This window comes from Vulpes vulpes, chromosome 4, assembly GCF_048418805.1.
Source record: "Vulpes vulpes isolate BD-2025 chromosome 4, VulVul3, whole genome shotgun sequence".
Lineage (NCBI taxonomy): Eukaryota > Metazoa > Chordata > Mammalia > Carnivora > Canidae > Vulpes > Vulpes vulpes.
This window is the reverse complement of record NC_132783.1, coordinates 17,768,184-17,784,791: the sequence shown is the minus strand read 5'-3', so window position 1 is coordinate 17,784,791 and position 16,608 is coordinate 17,768,184. Positions and strand designations below refer to the sequence as shown.

Below are 16,608 nucleotides of genomic sequence, written 5' to 3'. Positions count from 1 at the left end.
TTTTATACTTTTAATACAATTAATAGTCTCTTAAATTTCATTTTCTAATTATTCATACCTGGTTTGTACAAATAGAATTGTGCTTATATTTGTATTTGCCTAACAACTTTTCAAGTGGCAATCTGTAAATTCTTTAGGATTTTCTATGTATACATATAATGTCACCTGCAAATAAAAAGAAGTTTATTTCTTCCTTTCTGATCTTTTTTTTTTTTTTTTTCCTGTTTCTTGCCTTAATGTACTGCCTAGTACTCCTGTGCAATGTTGACTGAGGTAATGATAAAGGACATTCTGTCCTAGGGAGAACTGAGGATTGAATGAGGAGACTTCTATTTAGAAATCTTGGAACTTGTTGATGTGTAATTTTAAGTATACTACCCACTAAAGAATATAAATCATTTAACAACTTAAAGGCCATAATTTTTACATATGAAGCATGTTTAATAGTTATATCTTTAGAAGAAAATGCTGCATAATTAGGAATTAAAGATACTGTGAAACACTTAATGAGCATAAGCATAGATGCCATTCTAGTTTCAATTGAAAAAAACCTCTCTTGTGTGGACAAAACCTTGAAACTTCATTTCAGTTGAGCTAAAAATGAACTAGGTGGGGCAATTAAAGTTTGTTTTCTATAATCTTTTCTTGCTCCAAAGATCATTACTTAGGTTTAGAAATTTTATATCCAGCAAGTGGCATCTGTTGCCCATTATCAGGAGCAGAAATCTGAGAGCTTCTCCCAGTGCATCTAGGTATCAGTTTAATTGACAAGGAAAACACAATTACTGAGTGGAACAATGCTTCACTCATATAGAGACAGAGCAGTATCAGTTTCAGTAGTGAATGTCAGTTTCCCATGGCCAGCAGGTCCCTCCCAGAAGCCTATACAGAGCCTTGTTTGCAGATAACACCCATCTTGTTGTTTCAGCAGAAGGACCCCACTCACCCCCAAAGGGGACATCCCCTTTCCGAAGCGGGGTTGGTCAGGTGCCATATTACACACACAAGCACCATATTACACACGTGCTTAAGCAGAAAAAAAGTATACATGGAGTCTGAAATGCAAAGATATTCACAGACAATTCCAGCACAAGCTATAGAGACTCTCTCTCGGTAAGGAAGTGTTCCAGGCCCAAGGCCCAGTCTTGTGTGACCCCATGGGGAATCAAAAGACTGTATCTAGAGACCGCCTTCCCAACAGTTTGGCTCTTTCATAGAAAACGTTAAATTACAAGAGTCGTAATATTAAATGAGTTAGAAAATATATACGTTATCTTGAGATTTATCCATAGGATAGCTGCGTAGTGAAGCATAGGATACAAGACTTAGAATCCATGTTTTATTTATCTATGAACAGTTGAGCAATTTTTAAATTCTCTGAACTTTAGTTTCCCAAAATACAGTAAAATAGAGCCAATACTACCAGCTTCCAAGTTGTAACATATTGAGATAACATATGTAAAATCTTTAGCACCTCCCAAAACAGAGGTATTAAATGCTCACTTGCAGGGTCAAACTTATAGGAAAATCTATATAGTATAAGTGCTGCTTTGAATTTTCCTTATAAGAAGAAAAGTAGCAAATAATGTAGTTGCTAGGCAATTTTATTTAATACTTTCCATATCTGAGCAACTGATTAAAAAGCAAATATGTATCAGTTTCAAAGAGTTGCACAAAAGGAAAATAATAAGGAAACTAATTGCTTGTTTGCCAAATCCATTTGCATGTGGGGTAAGTTTCATTAAACTTAAAAAAATGCTAAGTCTTTAGATCCTGGAGCTCTAAAGTAGCAGTTGGAATTAAATACTGGTTTTGGATCCACGGTTCACAGAAATCATTACATTTTCTTTGTGTCTTGATGCTGCAGATTAAGCAATATTATTGGTGGAAACATGTAACTTCTCATAATGCTTAGACATCAAGAAGCCAATTTGTGCATATAAACTAAAAATTTTAAAGAATACATTCAGATATTATGGAACTGTTTAACAAATATAAAGTTGTTAAACACTTTCCAAAAGGAATTTTAAAAAGTATTAATAAAGAGTGGTATTTTTCATCATTCTCAAAAATTCTTCCTCATTTATTTCTCCATCCCTATCACGATCAGCTTCATCAAGCATTTCCTGTAAAACAAAATGTAAATATGATGTGATATCATTAAAAATGAATAATGATATAATGTTCAAATATACAAATTTTATTTTGATTGTATTTGCGTCCAACTAAAGACTATAACTATAAATTATATGAATTATATGTTATAATTATACATGTGTTATAATTATAAAAATAGGTAAAAAATTACCTGAAGTTCATCATCTGTTAAATTTTCCCCGAGTTCCTTAGCAACCCTCTTGATATTGCTTAGTGTTATGCTTCCAGTATCATCATCATCAAATAATTTGAAAGCCTTCAATATTTCTTCTTTTTCATTTTTTTCACTCTTTAAAAAACAGAAACAATTAAATGTAATTAATCTTTCATTTATCTTTTCTATCAAATTGGCCTTATGGGTGTTTGAGGTCTAGAGCGCAATGTATCAGGTAGCTGAGTTCTGACTTTACTGCTCTTTTTTTGTTTTTAAAGATTTTATTTATTTATTCATGATAGTCACACACACAGAGAGAGAGAGAGGCAGAGACACAGGCAGAGGGAGAAGCAGGCTCCACGCAGGGAGCCCGACGTCGGATTGGATCCCGGGTCTCCAGAATCGCGCCCCGGGCCAAAGGCAGGCGCCAAACCGCTGTGCCACCCAGGGATCCCCTGCTCTAACTTTTAACACTTATTCCAACGCACTCACATCTGCTCTCAAGGTATTTAAATTCAGGGTTTGTTGAAATGGAAGAGACCAGGCTGATAAAGAGAACATATCTTGTATTAATTAATACCAGTAATTAATACCCATTACCAAAAATGTAAGCTCTAAGAGAACAGGGAGGTTGTCTCATTCAATGCTCTGTAGAATAGTGCATGGCAAAAACAGGCACTCAGGAGATGTTTGCTGAATTCAAGCCTTCAAGATGCTGACCCCATTCTTTCTCCAACCATATATCCTTATTATTTTTTTAAAGATTTTATTTATTTATTTATAAGAGGTGCACAGAGAGAGAGAGAGAGAGAGAGGGAGAGAGAGAGAGAGAGGCACAGACACAGGCAGAGGGAGAAGCGGGCTCCATGCAGGGAGCCTGACGTGGGACTGATCCTGGGTCTTCAGGATCACGCCCTGGGCCGAAGGCGGTGCTAAACCACTGAGCCACTGAGGCTGCCCTCCTTATTATTTTCTAACAGGCTTCTCCACACTGAACAGTTTTCATTATTACCCTGAAATAATCTTTAATCTTGCTAACTATATCTATCTAAATCCCATCCATCTTCAAAGTCTTCCTCTGTGAAACCTCTGCTCCAACTAAAAAATGTAGGTTATTGCTTATATTTCTTTGAAAAACAAAATCACTACTATACCATTTTTACACTCATTATGGCAAAAAAATCTTCAAAAGTAATGGTGCCAATTCCTTCTTTGTCGATTTCAGCTATCATTTTTTTAATTTCTTCTTTCTTTGGTTCAAATCCTAAGGCTTGCATTGCAATCTGAAATAGGAAGCAAATAAATTATACTATGCCACAATCTCATTCTTAGTTTTTAAATTACCTCTTAATGACTAGATTTTCTCTTTTTTTACTATGGACTATGCATAAACCTAGAAAGTCAGGTCAGCAGGCCTAGGTAGGTTCCAATCCTACTATGCCATAGGATATGTCACTGTCAGATCTTGTGTTTTGTTTTACTCATTCATAAAACAAGGGTAAAATGTGTAACGTGATACTATTTTGTTAGTATGGGGTAGGTGTATACACTGAAGGTGTAGGTATCCACACTGAGGAGATTTTATACCAAGCTTTTAGAAGGCTGCTGTTAAAGATTGAAAAATTGGCACAAATAAGTAATGGTTTTTACAATGTTTTAGAATTAGAAGTAATTTCAAAACCTTCAATTCTTTCACATCTATGGTTCCAGACCCATCAACATCGAATAAATCAAAGGCCTCTTTAATTTCTTGCTTTTGGGTTTCATTCGATTCAAGTTTTGCTGCTCTTTTCTTCCATTGGTCTGAACCTATGCAATAGTTGGATGCCTGTAATAAATATGCATGTGCATGAATAACTGGAAAAGTTACCAGAACCAGAATAATCAATGATAAATAAGCATAGTCAAGAACCCTATTCCCTACTACACAATGACCATCAGCAATTTCCTCCTTTCCCCTTTGCTAACATTTGTACTTTTAGTTATTAATATCTTGGTGGAAATCCTGGTTCTTTTTACCACTCAAGTTTTTCCTTCAACAAACAAGTGCCTTTGAAAGAAGAGGCAAAAAAAAAAAAAAAGAAGAAGAAGAAGAAGAAGAAGAAGAAGAAGAAGAAGAAGAAGAGGCAAAGGCACGCATGCTTAACAGTAGATCTTAAGTTCCAATACGACTGGCCTTACTTGGTATATTTGAAAAGCAGTGCCTAAGGCATCCCTTTTATCTAGGCCTCTATGTCTCATAATAAAATTTGTTTCTTTTGTGGGATATGCTTGACCGAAACATAATATCCTTTCCCATCTTTTAGCATACTTTTCTATATTGCAGAAGCTGAGAAATGGGGAAAAAAAAAAAAAACACCTACATTTTCCGGGTGAAAAACTATTCCAGGGATCTGAGTAAGAATAAATGTTGGGCTAATTATCAGTATCCGGGGGTATGGTGGAGGTCATCTTGCTGCTTTGTGCCAATCCCCGCTGACAAGCAAGGTCAAAGAGTTGCTTCTGGGGTGTTGCTGCAGCCTTATTTCGGTATCTGGTCTCCAGCTTCCGGTCAGGCAGCAGTGGCAGCAGGGACGGCAGCTGGACCTCGCGTTCCTGGGCACCTAGTCTCGGGTTCCACGTGGATTAAGGGTTCCTCGTGGCAGCGGTGGATTCTCTGGCCTCGGATTGCAAATACACCGGTGTGATCTCCAACTTAACAGCTCCAGCCTTTAGGACCTTTACCTTCCCAAGAGTGGGAGGGCGGAGCTACCCTGGCCGGTCACTTTCTCCGAGTTCAGGACCTCTTTTGTAGAGGTCTAGACCCTCCAACAGTTTCTTTTTAAAGATTTATTTACTTAAGAGAGAGGCCGAGGGAGAGCAGGCCCCCTGCAGGGAGCCCCAGGTGGGGACTCGATCCTGTATCTCCAGGATCACACTCTGGGCCGAAGGCGGCGCTAAACCGCTAGAGCCACCCTGGCTGCCCCTCCAACAGCTTCTAAGCCTCTTATTCTCCGTCCTCAATTCCTTTCTGTTTCCATCACGGAACCTATCGCAGAGCGCGGGTATCAGCGGCTGGTGGGGTCGACGAGGGAAGAATGAACTGGAGCCCCGCCCTGGCGTGTCCCCCAGAGCCAGGGGCAACGTGCTTCCCCTGGGCCACAAGAGGAGGCGCCACTAAATGACACTCGAGGATCAGGAGGCCAATAATACATTGCATAAACCAAACAAAATTCCTCCCCTGCTCCGAGGTGACACTTCAACCCGGGCCCCGGCCCAGCAAGGGCTTACCGGCTTGGCACTCACCATGTCACCAAGCGGTGCCCTTTGCCGGGACCTCCGGGTCTCAGCCGCCAGCCGCGCAGCCCTGCTGCAGTCTTCCCGGCTCAGCAACCGTTGCTAAGGCCGCTCTCGCCCGGCTCTCCAGAAGCCCCGCCCACCAGATTTGCCTACCGACTGACAGTCATTCCACCCAATGGAAAGAAAGCAGGGCCCTTGAGGCCCGCCCCCTCTCTCTACTCTCTACCAATAGAGTAGCGCTCTGCTTTTCCGAGCCGACCGTGGAGCAGAACTCTCCCTCTGGGTAATCTTAGAGACCTGCCCCACGCCGCCGGCCCCCCGCTTGCTCCGCCTCGCACATGCGCAGAGAGGGGGGCGTCCTCGGCCCGGCTCCTCGGCGCCCCGGTGCCCGCGGGAACGCCGCCGCCCGAGGCGGGCAAGCGGGGATCTGGAGCCTCGCGTGGGGACGGAGAGAAGAGCGAGGTTAGTCGCGAGGTACTTAGTGCGGGCGCGGAGAGCCCGTTTGCTTTGTTGCCCTCTTCGAGCCCCGGGAGAAAGAATGAGAACCGGGGCCTGGCGGGCGGGGTAAACTGATCCAGTCTTGGCTTAACGACCCTGCTGGGGTTATCGGAGGTGGCGGGGACTGAGCTTCCCCAGGGCCGCTAGATAGTTTTTGGCCTCCTCCGTGCCAGGGGCTTGGCCTGTAGTGTTTCGGTCTTGCCCGGGTCGGAGGGATGCGGCGCGGCAGCCGCAGGGGTGGAAGGGGGCGGGCGGGGGCGGGGGCGGGCCGGGCGGGGCGGGCTGGTGCTGGGCCGCGCCTCGCCTCGCCTCGCAGCGCTGCAGCACTTGCTGGCCGGTAGGACTTTGGCTCCAACCGAAATCACGATCAGACACCTCCCCCTCTCCCCCTGGCCCACCCTCGGCCATGCCTGTGGCTGAATGAATGAGGTCCGGGCGGCTTTCCGGGCCTGGTATCCAGCAGAGATCACAGTCGTGGGCCAGACGCAGCCTCATGATCCTGCCGGCCAGCCCCTAACTGCTGCAGCTCCAAGCAGACTCTTGTCCACGGGGCCGGACTTGTCGGTTTGTCCAGTCGTGAATCCGGTCAGAGACCAGCTAAAGGGTGGGAGAGAATGAGGTGGACCTCTGACTTCCCGGTAGAAATGACGAGGAGATAGCTCCTCCGACCTGCAACTCTGTTCCTTACGCCTCAGGGCTCTGCATCGGGGCTCTCCTTACGCCTCCTGCAGTGCCTTCTGCAGAGTAAGTACTTTATTTTCCAGGAATCATACTGGATTCTGCAGCAGTGGATTGATGAGGAACATTAATTTTTGCCTAGCTGGTTTTTTTCCCCCTCCCCTTTCTCCCACTTAACCCCCTGCAGGTAGGGCAGGTAAAATGTGCAAAGTACATTCTTGAAGCAGCCTCCCAAATCACCGTTCCTATTGTAATATGTAGAAACACGGCACATTCTCCAAAACCATCATCCTGTCTGCTTCACCTTCTATCCCAGTTACCCAGGCTTTGTAATCATAGATAAACAACACGTTAGGATTCTGGAAAACTGATAAGATTATTCTAATGTTAGATTTTTAAAAAATATTATTTATTTATTTATTTATTTATTTATTTATTTATTTATTTATGATAGAGAGAGAGAGACGCAGAGACACAGGCAGAGGGAGAAGCAGGCTCCATGCAGGGAGCCGACGCGGGACTCGATCCCGGGACTCCAGGATCGCACCCTGGGCCAAAAGCAGGCGCTAAACTGCTGAGCCACCCAGGGATCACCTATTCTAATATTAGAAGTGATTTTTTTAATATATAAAGTTGCAGTGGAAATTAAAATTACACAAGTTCAAGATATTTTGTGAGTTAAGTAAAGTGTTCATTCGCTTGATTATAATATAGTAGACCCTTGCTTGAACAACAAGGATTTGAACTGTGTGGGCCTATATATATGTGGATTTGGGGGGCGGGGGGGATTTGCCACAATTTGAAAAAAACTACCAGTTGAACCTTGTAGAGGTACTACAAGATACTAGAGATATTATTAAGACACTAGAGATACTGAAAAAAAATTAAGAAAAATATTATTGTAAGAATACAGTATATAATACATATATAAAATATGTGATAATTGACTACTAATAGTATTGGTAAGGCTTCCAAACAATTGTAGGCTATTGGTAGTTAGGGTTTGGGGGAGTCAAGAGTTATGTTTGGATTCTCACTCCTGCAGTGGTTGGGCCCCCTAGAAGGGTTAACTGTGTATTGATTTTTCAGCCATAATCTCACTGGGAAAGTTGCTCTTGATCAGTTTTAAGGACATTTACTTCATCTTTACTACTAATATTAAGGGGACTTCTGAGACCCAGAAATGAATAGTGACCAAATATATAGAATCAAATTCTAACCTAGATCAAGTTTAATCTCATGGCAGTTCAAAGGCTGAGTAATATGTTAACCTGCTTTGATATCTCTTTATGATTTAGGGTCTTATATTTAGGAAGTTAACTTCTAGTAAAAATGATTTTTTTGATGATAGGCTCAGATTGCAATTTCTAGTTCTTAGGTAAGAAATACTTAGTCTTGAAAAATAGCCGTTACTAATCTAATTGTATTATAAAACATTAGTAATAGTAATGATAATAATTAGTCTAGGAAAATATAAAATCCATTGGCACTCTTAAATCTACTAAATTTACCTACTGCTTTTCACATGTCCTATACTGTGTCAACTATTGAGTTTGAAAGGAACTGAGTGTTGAGTATAAAGATGAATAAAAGCAAGGAACCCACAGATTAGTGGGAGAGAAAGGGACAGACATAGATACAGAGTTTTAAATTCAGGATGCTAAATGCTTTAGTATGTGTGTGTAGAAAGTGACTGAGCCCAGGAAGGAGGCTGGACTTCCTGGGGCATTGGACAAGATTGTATCAAAAATGTGGCATTTGCCTTGGGTCATGAAAGATATATAGCATTTGCCAAGATGAAGAAAGGGTGGGATATTCAAATCTGAATATAGCATGTGTAAAAATGAAAATAAATGTTCTAGTGAGGCAAGATCTTAGGATTCATAAGGAAAGGTGGAAAATGAGTCATAAATTATACTGAGGTCCGATTATAGGATACCTATGTCAAACTAAGGAGTAAAGATTTTATTTTCTAAGATAAATAGATGTTTTTAGACAATGGAATGCTTTAATTAGGTTTATGCTTTGCAAAGATAGTTCTGACAACCATGTGAAGGAGGAACCATTTTGGAAACAATTAAAGGTCTCACCTAGGGACGCCTGGGTGGCTCAGTGGTTGAGCGCCTGCCTTTGGCTCAGGGCATGATCCCTGGGTCCTGGGATCGAGTCCCACGTCGGGCTCCCTGCATGGAGCCTGCTCCTCCCTCTGCCTGTGTCTCTACCTCTCTCTCTCTCTATCTCTCATGAATAAATAAATCAATCTTAAAAATAAAATAAAATAAAATCTTTAAATAAAGTAAAATAAAGGGTCTCACCTAAGGCAGTGCCAAATAGGAATCACATAACCTCTAAAGGTGATTGAAATTTAAATTTGTGGAGAATAATACTGATAGCGGCATCTGTTTGATCTTGTCATTTTTATACCTAAAGGTAAGATAGCAAATATGGTGAATGCCATTCATTCATTTGCTCACCAAATATTTATTGGGTGTCAGCCGTGTGTCAGACAATATTCTTGGTATGTGGGATACCTCAGTGACTAAAAATATTTCAATAAGTTTCTAGGTTCCAGAATATGTAAAGAAATCTCACAATTCAACAACAGGAAGACAACCCAGTTTCAAAATGGGCAAAAGATTTGAATAGATATTTCTCCAAAGAAGGTATTACAAATGGCCAACCAGTACATGAAAAGATGCTTAACATCATTAGTTGTAGAGAAAAACAAATCAAAACCACAATGAAATATCACTTCATATCCACTGAAATGTCTATTATTGAAAAAAAAAATAAAACGAAAAACCAGAAGATATGTATTGGTGAACATATTGGGTTGAATAGTGTTCCCTCCAAAATTCATGTCCACACGAAATCTCAGAATGTGATTTTATTTGGAAATTGGGTCTTTATAGAAGTAGATAGTTAAGATGAGGTCATACCTGATTAGGGTTGGCCCTAAGTACAATTAATGGTGTCCTTTTAAGAAAGCCATATGAAAGAAAAGCAGATATTGAAGTTTTGTTACCTTCAAGAGCCAGCTAGAAGCTGGAAGAGCCTTTTCTAGAGCCTTCAAAAGGATCACGGCCCTGCAAACCCCTTGATTTCAGACTTCTGGACTCTAGAACCCTGAGAGAATAAATATGTATTGTTTTAAGCCACCCAGTTTTTGGTAATATTGTATAGCAGCCCTAGGAAATCAATACAACAAGAATATGGAGAAATTGAAACCCTCATCATATATTGCTGGTGGGAAAGTAAAATGATTTAGCTGCTATGGAAGACAGTTGGCAGTTCCTCAGAAAGTTAAACATAAAATGACCATGTGACCACTCCTAGGTGTATACCCAAAAGAATTGGGGACAGATACTCAAACACACTTGTACACAAATGTTCATAGTAGCACAGTTCACAATAGTCAAAAGGTAGAAACAACTGAAATTGTCCATCAACAGATAAACAAGATGATACATACAATGAGATTTTTCTCAGCCATAAAAAGGAATGAAGTACTGGTATATAATACAATATGGATGAACCTCAAAATACTATGCTAAGTGAAAGAAGCCAGACACAAAAGGTCACATATTGTGTGATTCTATTTATATGATATACCCAGAATAGGTAGATTCATAAAGACATAAAAGATGAAAACCATAACAGTTTTAGAAGAAGTATAGAAGAATATCTTTTGTACACAGGGTTAGGCAAAACTTTTAAAAATAGAACCCAAAATGTAATAACCTTTTATAAACAGGAAGAAAAAAAGATAAATGAACTAGGGAAGTAGATTGCCAAGCAACAATAAAGGCCATTTGAGGTTTGAAATGATACCAATGTGGTTGTGTTTGTTTTTCTGTTTATTTTCAGTTGATGCAAGGTAAGCATGGAGTGGACAGAGTTGGATTTCATCAAGATTAGTGGCTTTGCAAGGTGAGTAGGATGGACCTAAAGAGGGATAAGGATTTTGAGAGTATATGTGCGAGGGAGTGATAATAATAATTGACAGGTAGGAATTTAAACTAGATAAGTAGAGAATAAATACGGAGGTAAAAGGTGAGGGACAATGAAAACATGTAAGAGCAGGTAATTAAGATATGATGGGTTTCAGGATTTGAGTATCAGAGTCCTAGAGTATATTTTGGTGCTGTCTAGGCATGTGCCTAGGTGTATCAAGAGTTTTATTTTATAGAATTGAAATTTTTACAGAACATTTGAAACTGAGTTCAAGCAATTCATTATACCATTTTCTAGGCTCTATTAGCTTTTCTTCTTAGTCCTTGAAAGCTTATAGGAAGCTACTCTTGAGAAATAGTTGGGTTATAGCTTCTTCTGATCTCAGATATCTCAGATAGTGGTGTTCCTCAGCTTCAAGGATGAATCTTGGTATTATAGACACAAATTTATCAGATGAAAATCAAAACTCTTGCTTTTTGACATTTTGGATTTAAAAGACTGTGATAAAAATATCATTCAAAGAATTATGAAGTCTTAGAGTTGGAAGAGAAGTTTATATTATCTACAATTTTACTTCTAGTCCATTAAGTGAGAGCTCATACCTCAAAAGATAGGTCATTTTATTATAGACAGCTTTTCAATTAAGGGGTACTTTGTTAAAAAGTTCTCTTTACTGGGCTAAAATTTTTCTCTTTTAAGTCTTATCAAGTCCATCCTCTCACCTGCATCCCTCTTCCACACTCCTTATCTAGATAACTATAGATGATTCTTAGCTGGCCTCTCTACCTCCAGTGAGGCACCCACCCAGTTCATTCTGTGTTATTAGAGTGATGATATATCCAAAACACTAGTAGTAGTAGTAGTAGTAGTAGTGGTAGTAGTAGTAGTAGTAGTGATACTCAGAAGGGATTATATTCCAGGCATTGCTATAAGCACTGTACTCATTTACTCCTTATAATAACTCTATAAAGTAGATTCTGTTATAGTCCTCATTTTTCAGATGTGTAAACAGGGTCGAGTAGTTAAATAACTTATGAAGTCTACACAGCTCATAAGCATTAGAGCCAAGTTCAAATCCAGACTTCTACATTCAGAGCACATGCTTTCACACTCTATATCAAGCTGTTTCTTAATGTTCCTTTCCTAAAACACTTCAGTGGTTCCCATCATAGGATCGGGTTTGATATGGCACATAATGCTCTCATGATCCAACCCCTTTTCTCTTCTAGAGCTTCATCTCCTGTTTCCTACTATTTTCTTTATTCCTGTAAAAATAAACTACTTGTATTATCCCAATACACTGTGTTTTTTCACATATGTGTGCATTTACTCCCTCCTTCAACTTGCTAACTCTTTCAGATTATTCTTCAAGACTCATTTCAGGCATTGCCTTCTTCTGGAAACACTACCAGGTTGATTGCCTTCATGATCCACTTCCCCTACTGGATGAAGTGTTCCCTCTCCACATGGCCATACCTGTATCATAGTGTCATTATACTACTATATCTTTCACTGACCATACTTAATGGAAACTGTTTCTCCCAGAAACCCCTCAAAGGCAGGGACTATATCTGATTTTTCCTTTATAAGCAATTATAATCATGAATTACACTGAATAAATTTCCAAGTTTTTATTTTATTTGCAGATGATGATTCATGGTGATGGCTTGCAGGGTCATAAATAAAAGAAGGCACATGGGACTTCAACAACTTTCATCATTTGCAGGAACAGGAAGAACTTTCCTAGGCCCAGTAAAATCATCCAAATTTATTATAGATGAAGAGTGTCATGAAAGTGTGTTAATCAGTTCAACCATAAGACTTCTTGAAAGTTTGGATTTAACCAGCGCAGTGGGACAACTTCTCAATGAAGCAGTTCAAGCACAAAATAACACATATAAAACTGGAACCAGTACTCTTTTGTTTCTTGTTGGTGCATGGAGCAGTGCTGCTGAAGAATGTCTTCATTTAGGTGTCCCCATTTCAGTAATAGTGTCTGTAATGTCAGAAGGCTTGAACTCTTGCATTAAAGAAGTAGTTTCCCTCCAAGTACCTATCGACGATGTCTTTGACCATTTAGATAGCACAAAGACATTTTCTGGACTTGAAACATTTAATATCAGTTTGTGCCCTTTTCTACAAATCCCTTCAGATATTGGTTTACAGAAAGAGCATGATCTCAATGATGTTGCCTCTCCATCATTGACCACTTACAGTCTTTCTGGGATACCTGTTAAATCACCTAAACTCTTTAGACGTCAGACTGAAGTTGAAGCAGATAAAAACACGTTACAAAATCCTCAAACTCTGAAGAACAGTCTGCTCGCAGGCAGCCATTACAGAAAGTCAATACTAATCCACAGTAGGCATTTTAATAGGACAGCCAATAATCAACGAATAAACAAACCAGATGGATTTCTAGAACAACATGGTGCAGCTACTCCCAATTACAGATGTAATGATTTGGTAGAGTTGGAGATGGGTTTGAGTCATGGAGATCACAACAGCATGAAATTAGTAGATGAAGCAGTACGGCTGCAATATCAGAATGCAAGTATTCAGCAAGGTAACTGTACAATGCCGTTTAGGTTTGACATTTCAAGAATCTTCACTTGCTGTCTACCAGGTGTACCTGAAACTTTTTCTTGTGTCTGTCCAGGATTTATCACTGTTGTATCAATTTCTAATACTACTCTGATCAAGGAATTAGAGAATCAGCCAGTCCGGGTTATTCTCATTGAGGGTGATCTCACAGAGAATTATCGCCACCTGGGATTTAATAAGGCCACAAATATTAATACGCTATTAGAAAGCATGAAGATTCAACAAAACAGCTCAGAAGAAGTGTGGACAAATGATGTATTACAGGTCTTAATGAAATTCAATGTGAACCTTGTGCTGGTACAAGGAAATGTGTCTGAACACTTAATTGAGAGGTGCATACACAGTAAGCGGTTGGTAATTGGGTCAGTGAATAGCACTGTGATGCAGGCTTTTGCAGAAGCTTCAGGAGCAGTACAGGTGACCTATATTACACAAGTAAATGAAAACTGTGTGGGCAATGGGGTCTCTGTGGCCTTTTGGAGAAGTATTCCCTCGGATGTCATTGATAGGATCAACGTAATCACAATTGTGATAAAAACAGAAGGAATTAATTTGGTTACAGTAGTGCTCACCAGCCCAGTCACTGCACAGATGCAAACCAAAGAAGATAGGTTCTGGACTTGTGCCTATCGTCTGTATCATGCTCTAAGAGAGCAAAAGGTCTTCCTTGGAGGTGGTGCAGTTGAATTTTTGTGTCTTAGCCATCTTCAAATTCTTGCAGGGCAATCCCTGAGTAAAAGAAACCATGTCTGTTCAGGATGGCTTCATAATACTTCCTCTTGGCTGGCCTCATCTCTGGCACTATACAGACCAACTGTGCTTAACTGCCTAGCAAATGGATGGCACAGATACCTTTCAACTCTCATGTATAACACTGCCAGTTGCTCATCGGAATTTGAAGCCAGCACATTCATTCAGCAACATCTACAAAATGCCAGAGACTCTGGCTCTCCTTCATCTTACATCTTGAATGAATATAGTAAACTAAATAGTGGAATTTTTAATTCAAGCATTTCAAATAAACTGGAACAGATTCCAAGCATTTATGACATTATTATACCGAAGATTGAGGCATGGCGCCGAGCTTTGGATTTAGTACTGTTAGTACTTCAGACAGACAGTGAAATTATTACTGGACTTGGACATACACAGTTAAATTCACATGAAACAGAGGGTTTTTTATTTTTGTAGTGTTACTGGCTAAGTCTTCGGAAAATATATTTTGTAATATATCATGCTATTATAATTTTCCTAGTAGCCAAGCCATAGTGCCTAAAATGCCAGCCAATACCAAGAAGAAAATTATTGATGTCTGTCAATAACTACAGGGCCTGAGATTTCAATACCCAATTTACAAGCTCACAGGTTAGCTCACAGGTTACATTGCTACAGAATACATGAGACACTTGGATCAGAGACAAAGCACTTTTATTATTTACAGTGAAAGTGTTAGCCAGAGCTTCCTATTGGTTTGTATCAGTTCCCATTTCTCTGAGCCCCATAAAAGCAACATAAAAGGCCAGTGATGAAAGCCTGAACATGCAGTGGGTTGTGTTACAGAAAAGGAGCACTGACCTTGGGACATTAACTGCTTTTATAGTGACCAGAAACAATCCTGTTTTTTGTCCAAGGGCAGCTGTTAACTCATACCTCAGGGTTGCTCAGTGTTAACACAAGCCTGAGACATGGACTGGGTAAAGATAGATCAGGTCCTTGCATTCATGGCATACCCAGAAAGTATGCAATGTGTGATTCAGAGCCCATAATGGATAGCCTCTTCCAGCTACTCACTTTTTAATCTGACATGCTTTTGGTCAAACTTGAATTTTCATGAAGAATGCCACTCTATTGGCCAGTCTGATTAACCTGGCAAACAAGTTGTTTAGTCAATACCAAATCTATTTGATTGATTTCATATAGCAGTTAGTTAAGGTTACTATCAATAGACGCTGAACTGCAGGATGAAACCAGTCTAGTAATGACCTCGAGTCACGTCCCCGAGGGTCTTGAATTTAGTGAATTTTAAATTCCAAAGAAGGAGGGTCTTTTTATTAGCCTGAAGTATTGTAAGACCAATGTATCATACGTTATGACTCACACAAGGGAGCTTTGAGTTGCTGATCTTTGGTGTCAATGACAAAATTATAGGAGGCAGTAGATGGGCAAAAAAAAAAAAAAAAAAAAAACCTCCCTAATGAAGAAATCTATAGCCCGTTTTCCCCACATACCAGCATATAACCCCAATGGGGTGAGGTCACTCTACTTCAGAATTTGTTGTGAAACCTGATTTGAATCACCATTATATGGATGAGCCTGGGTGTCTCAGCAGTTTAGCGTTGCCTTCTGCCCAGGATGTGATTGATCCTGGAGACCCGGATCGAGTCCCACATCATGGTCCCTGCATGGAACCTGCTTCTCCCTCTGCCTGCCTCTGCCTCTCTCTCTCTCTCTCTCTCTCTCTCTCTCTCTCTCTCTCTCATGAACAAATAAATAAAATCGTTAAAAGATTTTAAATCTTTTTAAAGATTCTTTTAAAAAAAGGAATCGCCATTATATAGATTTGATAGGTGGTGTCACCCAGTAGTTGCGGCCTCAGTTGCTATACATGGCAAAATCCAAGGCTACTCAAACATTAAGGAAAGCGTAAGATCAGTCAGATTAAAACAAGGTTGTCCTGGTTTCTGTGTTTGTACATTTTCACATCTAGTCTAGCAGGTGCCCTTGATGGCATTATGAACTACCTCCAGTACTGATAAGAGTTTTAATTAGGAGAAAACATTTGTTTGACTCCCAGAGAGATTAAGTGCTATGACTGTCCAAATGATACTGAGAAACTACTTTTGGGTTTAGCAGCCACGTCTGCTGGTGGAAGTTAATAATGGCCACAGTCAGAACCATTGGGACAAGCTTCTAACTTTACCAGAACATCATCTATATAGTGAACATTAGGGATATCAGAGTATAGAGGCACTCACACTGAATCCCAACCTATCAATAGGTTAGAATTGGTTAGGGCACAATAGTAGATGGAGGAAATCTGTCTCATTCCTCTATCTGCAGCAATATCTTGATGGGAAAAGCTCTAGAACTTTATAAGCATTTTACGGTATAAGCATATAACACCTCAGTACCAGTTACGTATTTTCATAACAATTTGTGCTAATCTTACCAGTTGACTTCAGTCACTTTTTCCCCATATGGGAATATAGACCAAGAAGTTTAACATTGACACATTAGGAGCTCTAACATTGCCAAGGAATTATGTTATCTCCCTGGCTGGTTGC

The 16,608-nt window shown here is 40.0% G+C and overlaps 2 protein-coding genes across 5 annotated transcripts; one reads left to right on the top strand and one right to left on the bottom strand.

Annotated features, from left to right (window-relative positions):
- Window positions 1–1,586: 1,586 nt before the first annotated feature.
- LOC140598500 (centrin-4) lies at window positions 1,587–5,721 on the bottom strand. Its single transcript, XM_072755302.1, has 5 exons — window positions 5,597–5,721; window positions 3,993–4,139; window positions 3,466–3,594; window positions 2,309–2,446; window positions 1,587–2,126 (listed from the first exon to the last, which is right to left on the bottom strand). Exons 1-5 carry the CDS (start codon window positions 5,597–5,599, stop codon window positions 2,037–2,039), a joined length of 507 nt encoding a protein of 168 aa, XP_072611403.1. The 5' UTR covers window positions 5,600–5,721; the 3' UTR covers window positions 1,587–2,036.
- A 191-nt stretch (window positions 5,722–5,912) lies between these two features.
- BBS12 (Bardet-Biedl syndrome 12) lies at window positions 5,913–15,838 on the top strand. 4 transcript variants are annotated; one of them, XM_026016799.2, is made up of 3 exons: window positions 5,913–6,052; window positions 10,634–10,696; window positions 12,367–15,838. In XM_026016799.2, exon 3 carries the CDS (start codon window positions 12,377–12,379, stop codon window positions 14,513–14,515), a length of 2,139 nt encoding a protein of 712 aa, XP_025872584.1. In that variant the 5' UTR covers window positions 5,913–6,052; window positions 10,634–10,696; window positions 12,367–12,376; the 3' UTR covers window positions 14,516–15,838. The 4 variants fall into 4 exon arrangements, with proteins under 4 accessions (XP_025872584.1, XP_072611401.1, XP_025872585.1 ...); XM_026016800.2 differs by having other exon boundaries at window positions 5,935–6,064; XM_072755301.1 differs by lacking the exon at window positions 5,913–6,052 and adding an exon at window positions 6,359–6,832.
- The last annotated feature ends 770 nt before the right edge of the window (window positions 15,839–16,608 follow it).

Excerpts from the sequence above, each read along its gene's own strand:
- BBS12 (XM_026016799.2), top strand. The coding sequence starts at position 12,377 with ATGGTGATGGCTTGCAGGGTCATAAATAAAAGAAGGCACATGGGACTT.
- LOC140598500 (XM_072755302.1), bottom strand. Across the intron at positions 3,595-3,992 it reads TAGATGTGAAAGAATTGAAG|ATTGCAATGCAAGCCTTAGG; the intron begins GTTTTGAAATTA and ends TTCCTATTTCAG. Across the intron at positions 2,127-2,308 it reads TAACAGATGATGAACTTCAG|GAAATGCTTGATGAAGCTGA; the intron begins GTAATTTTTTAC and ends TTTGTTTTACAG.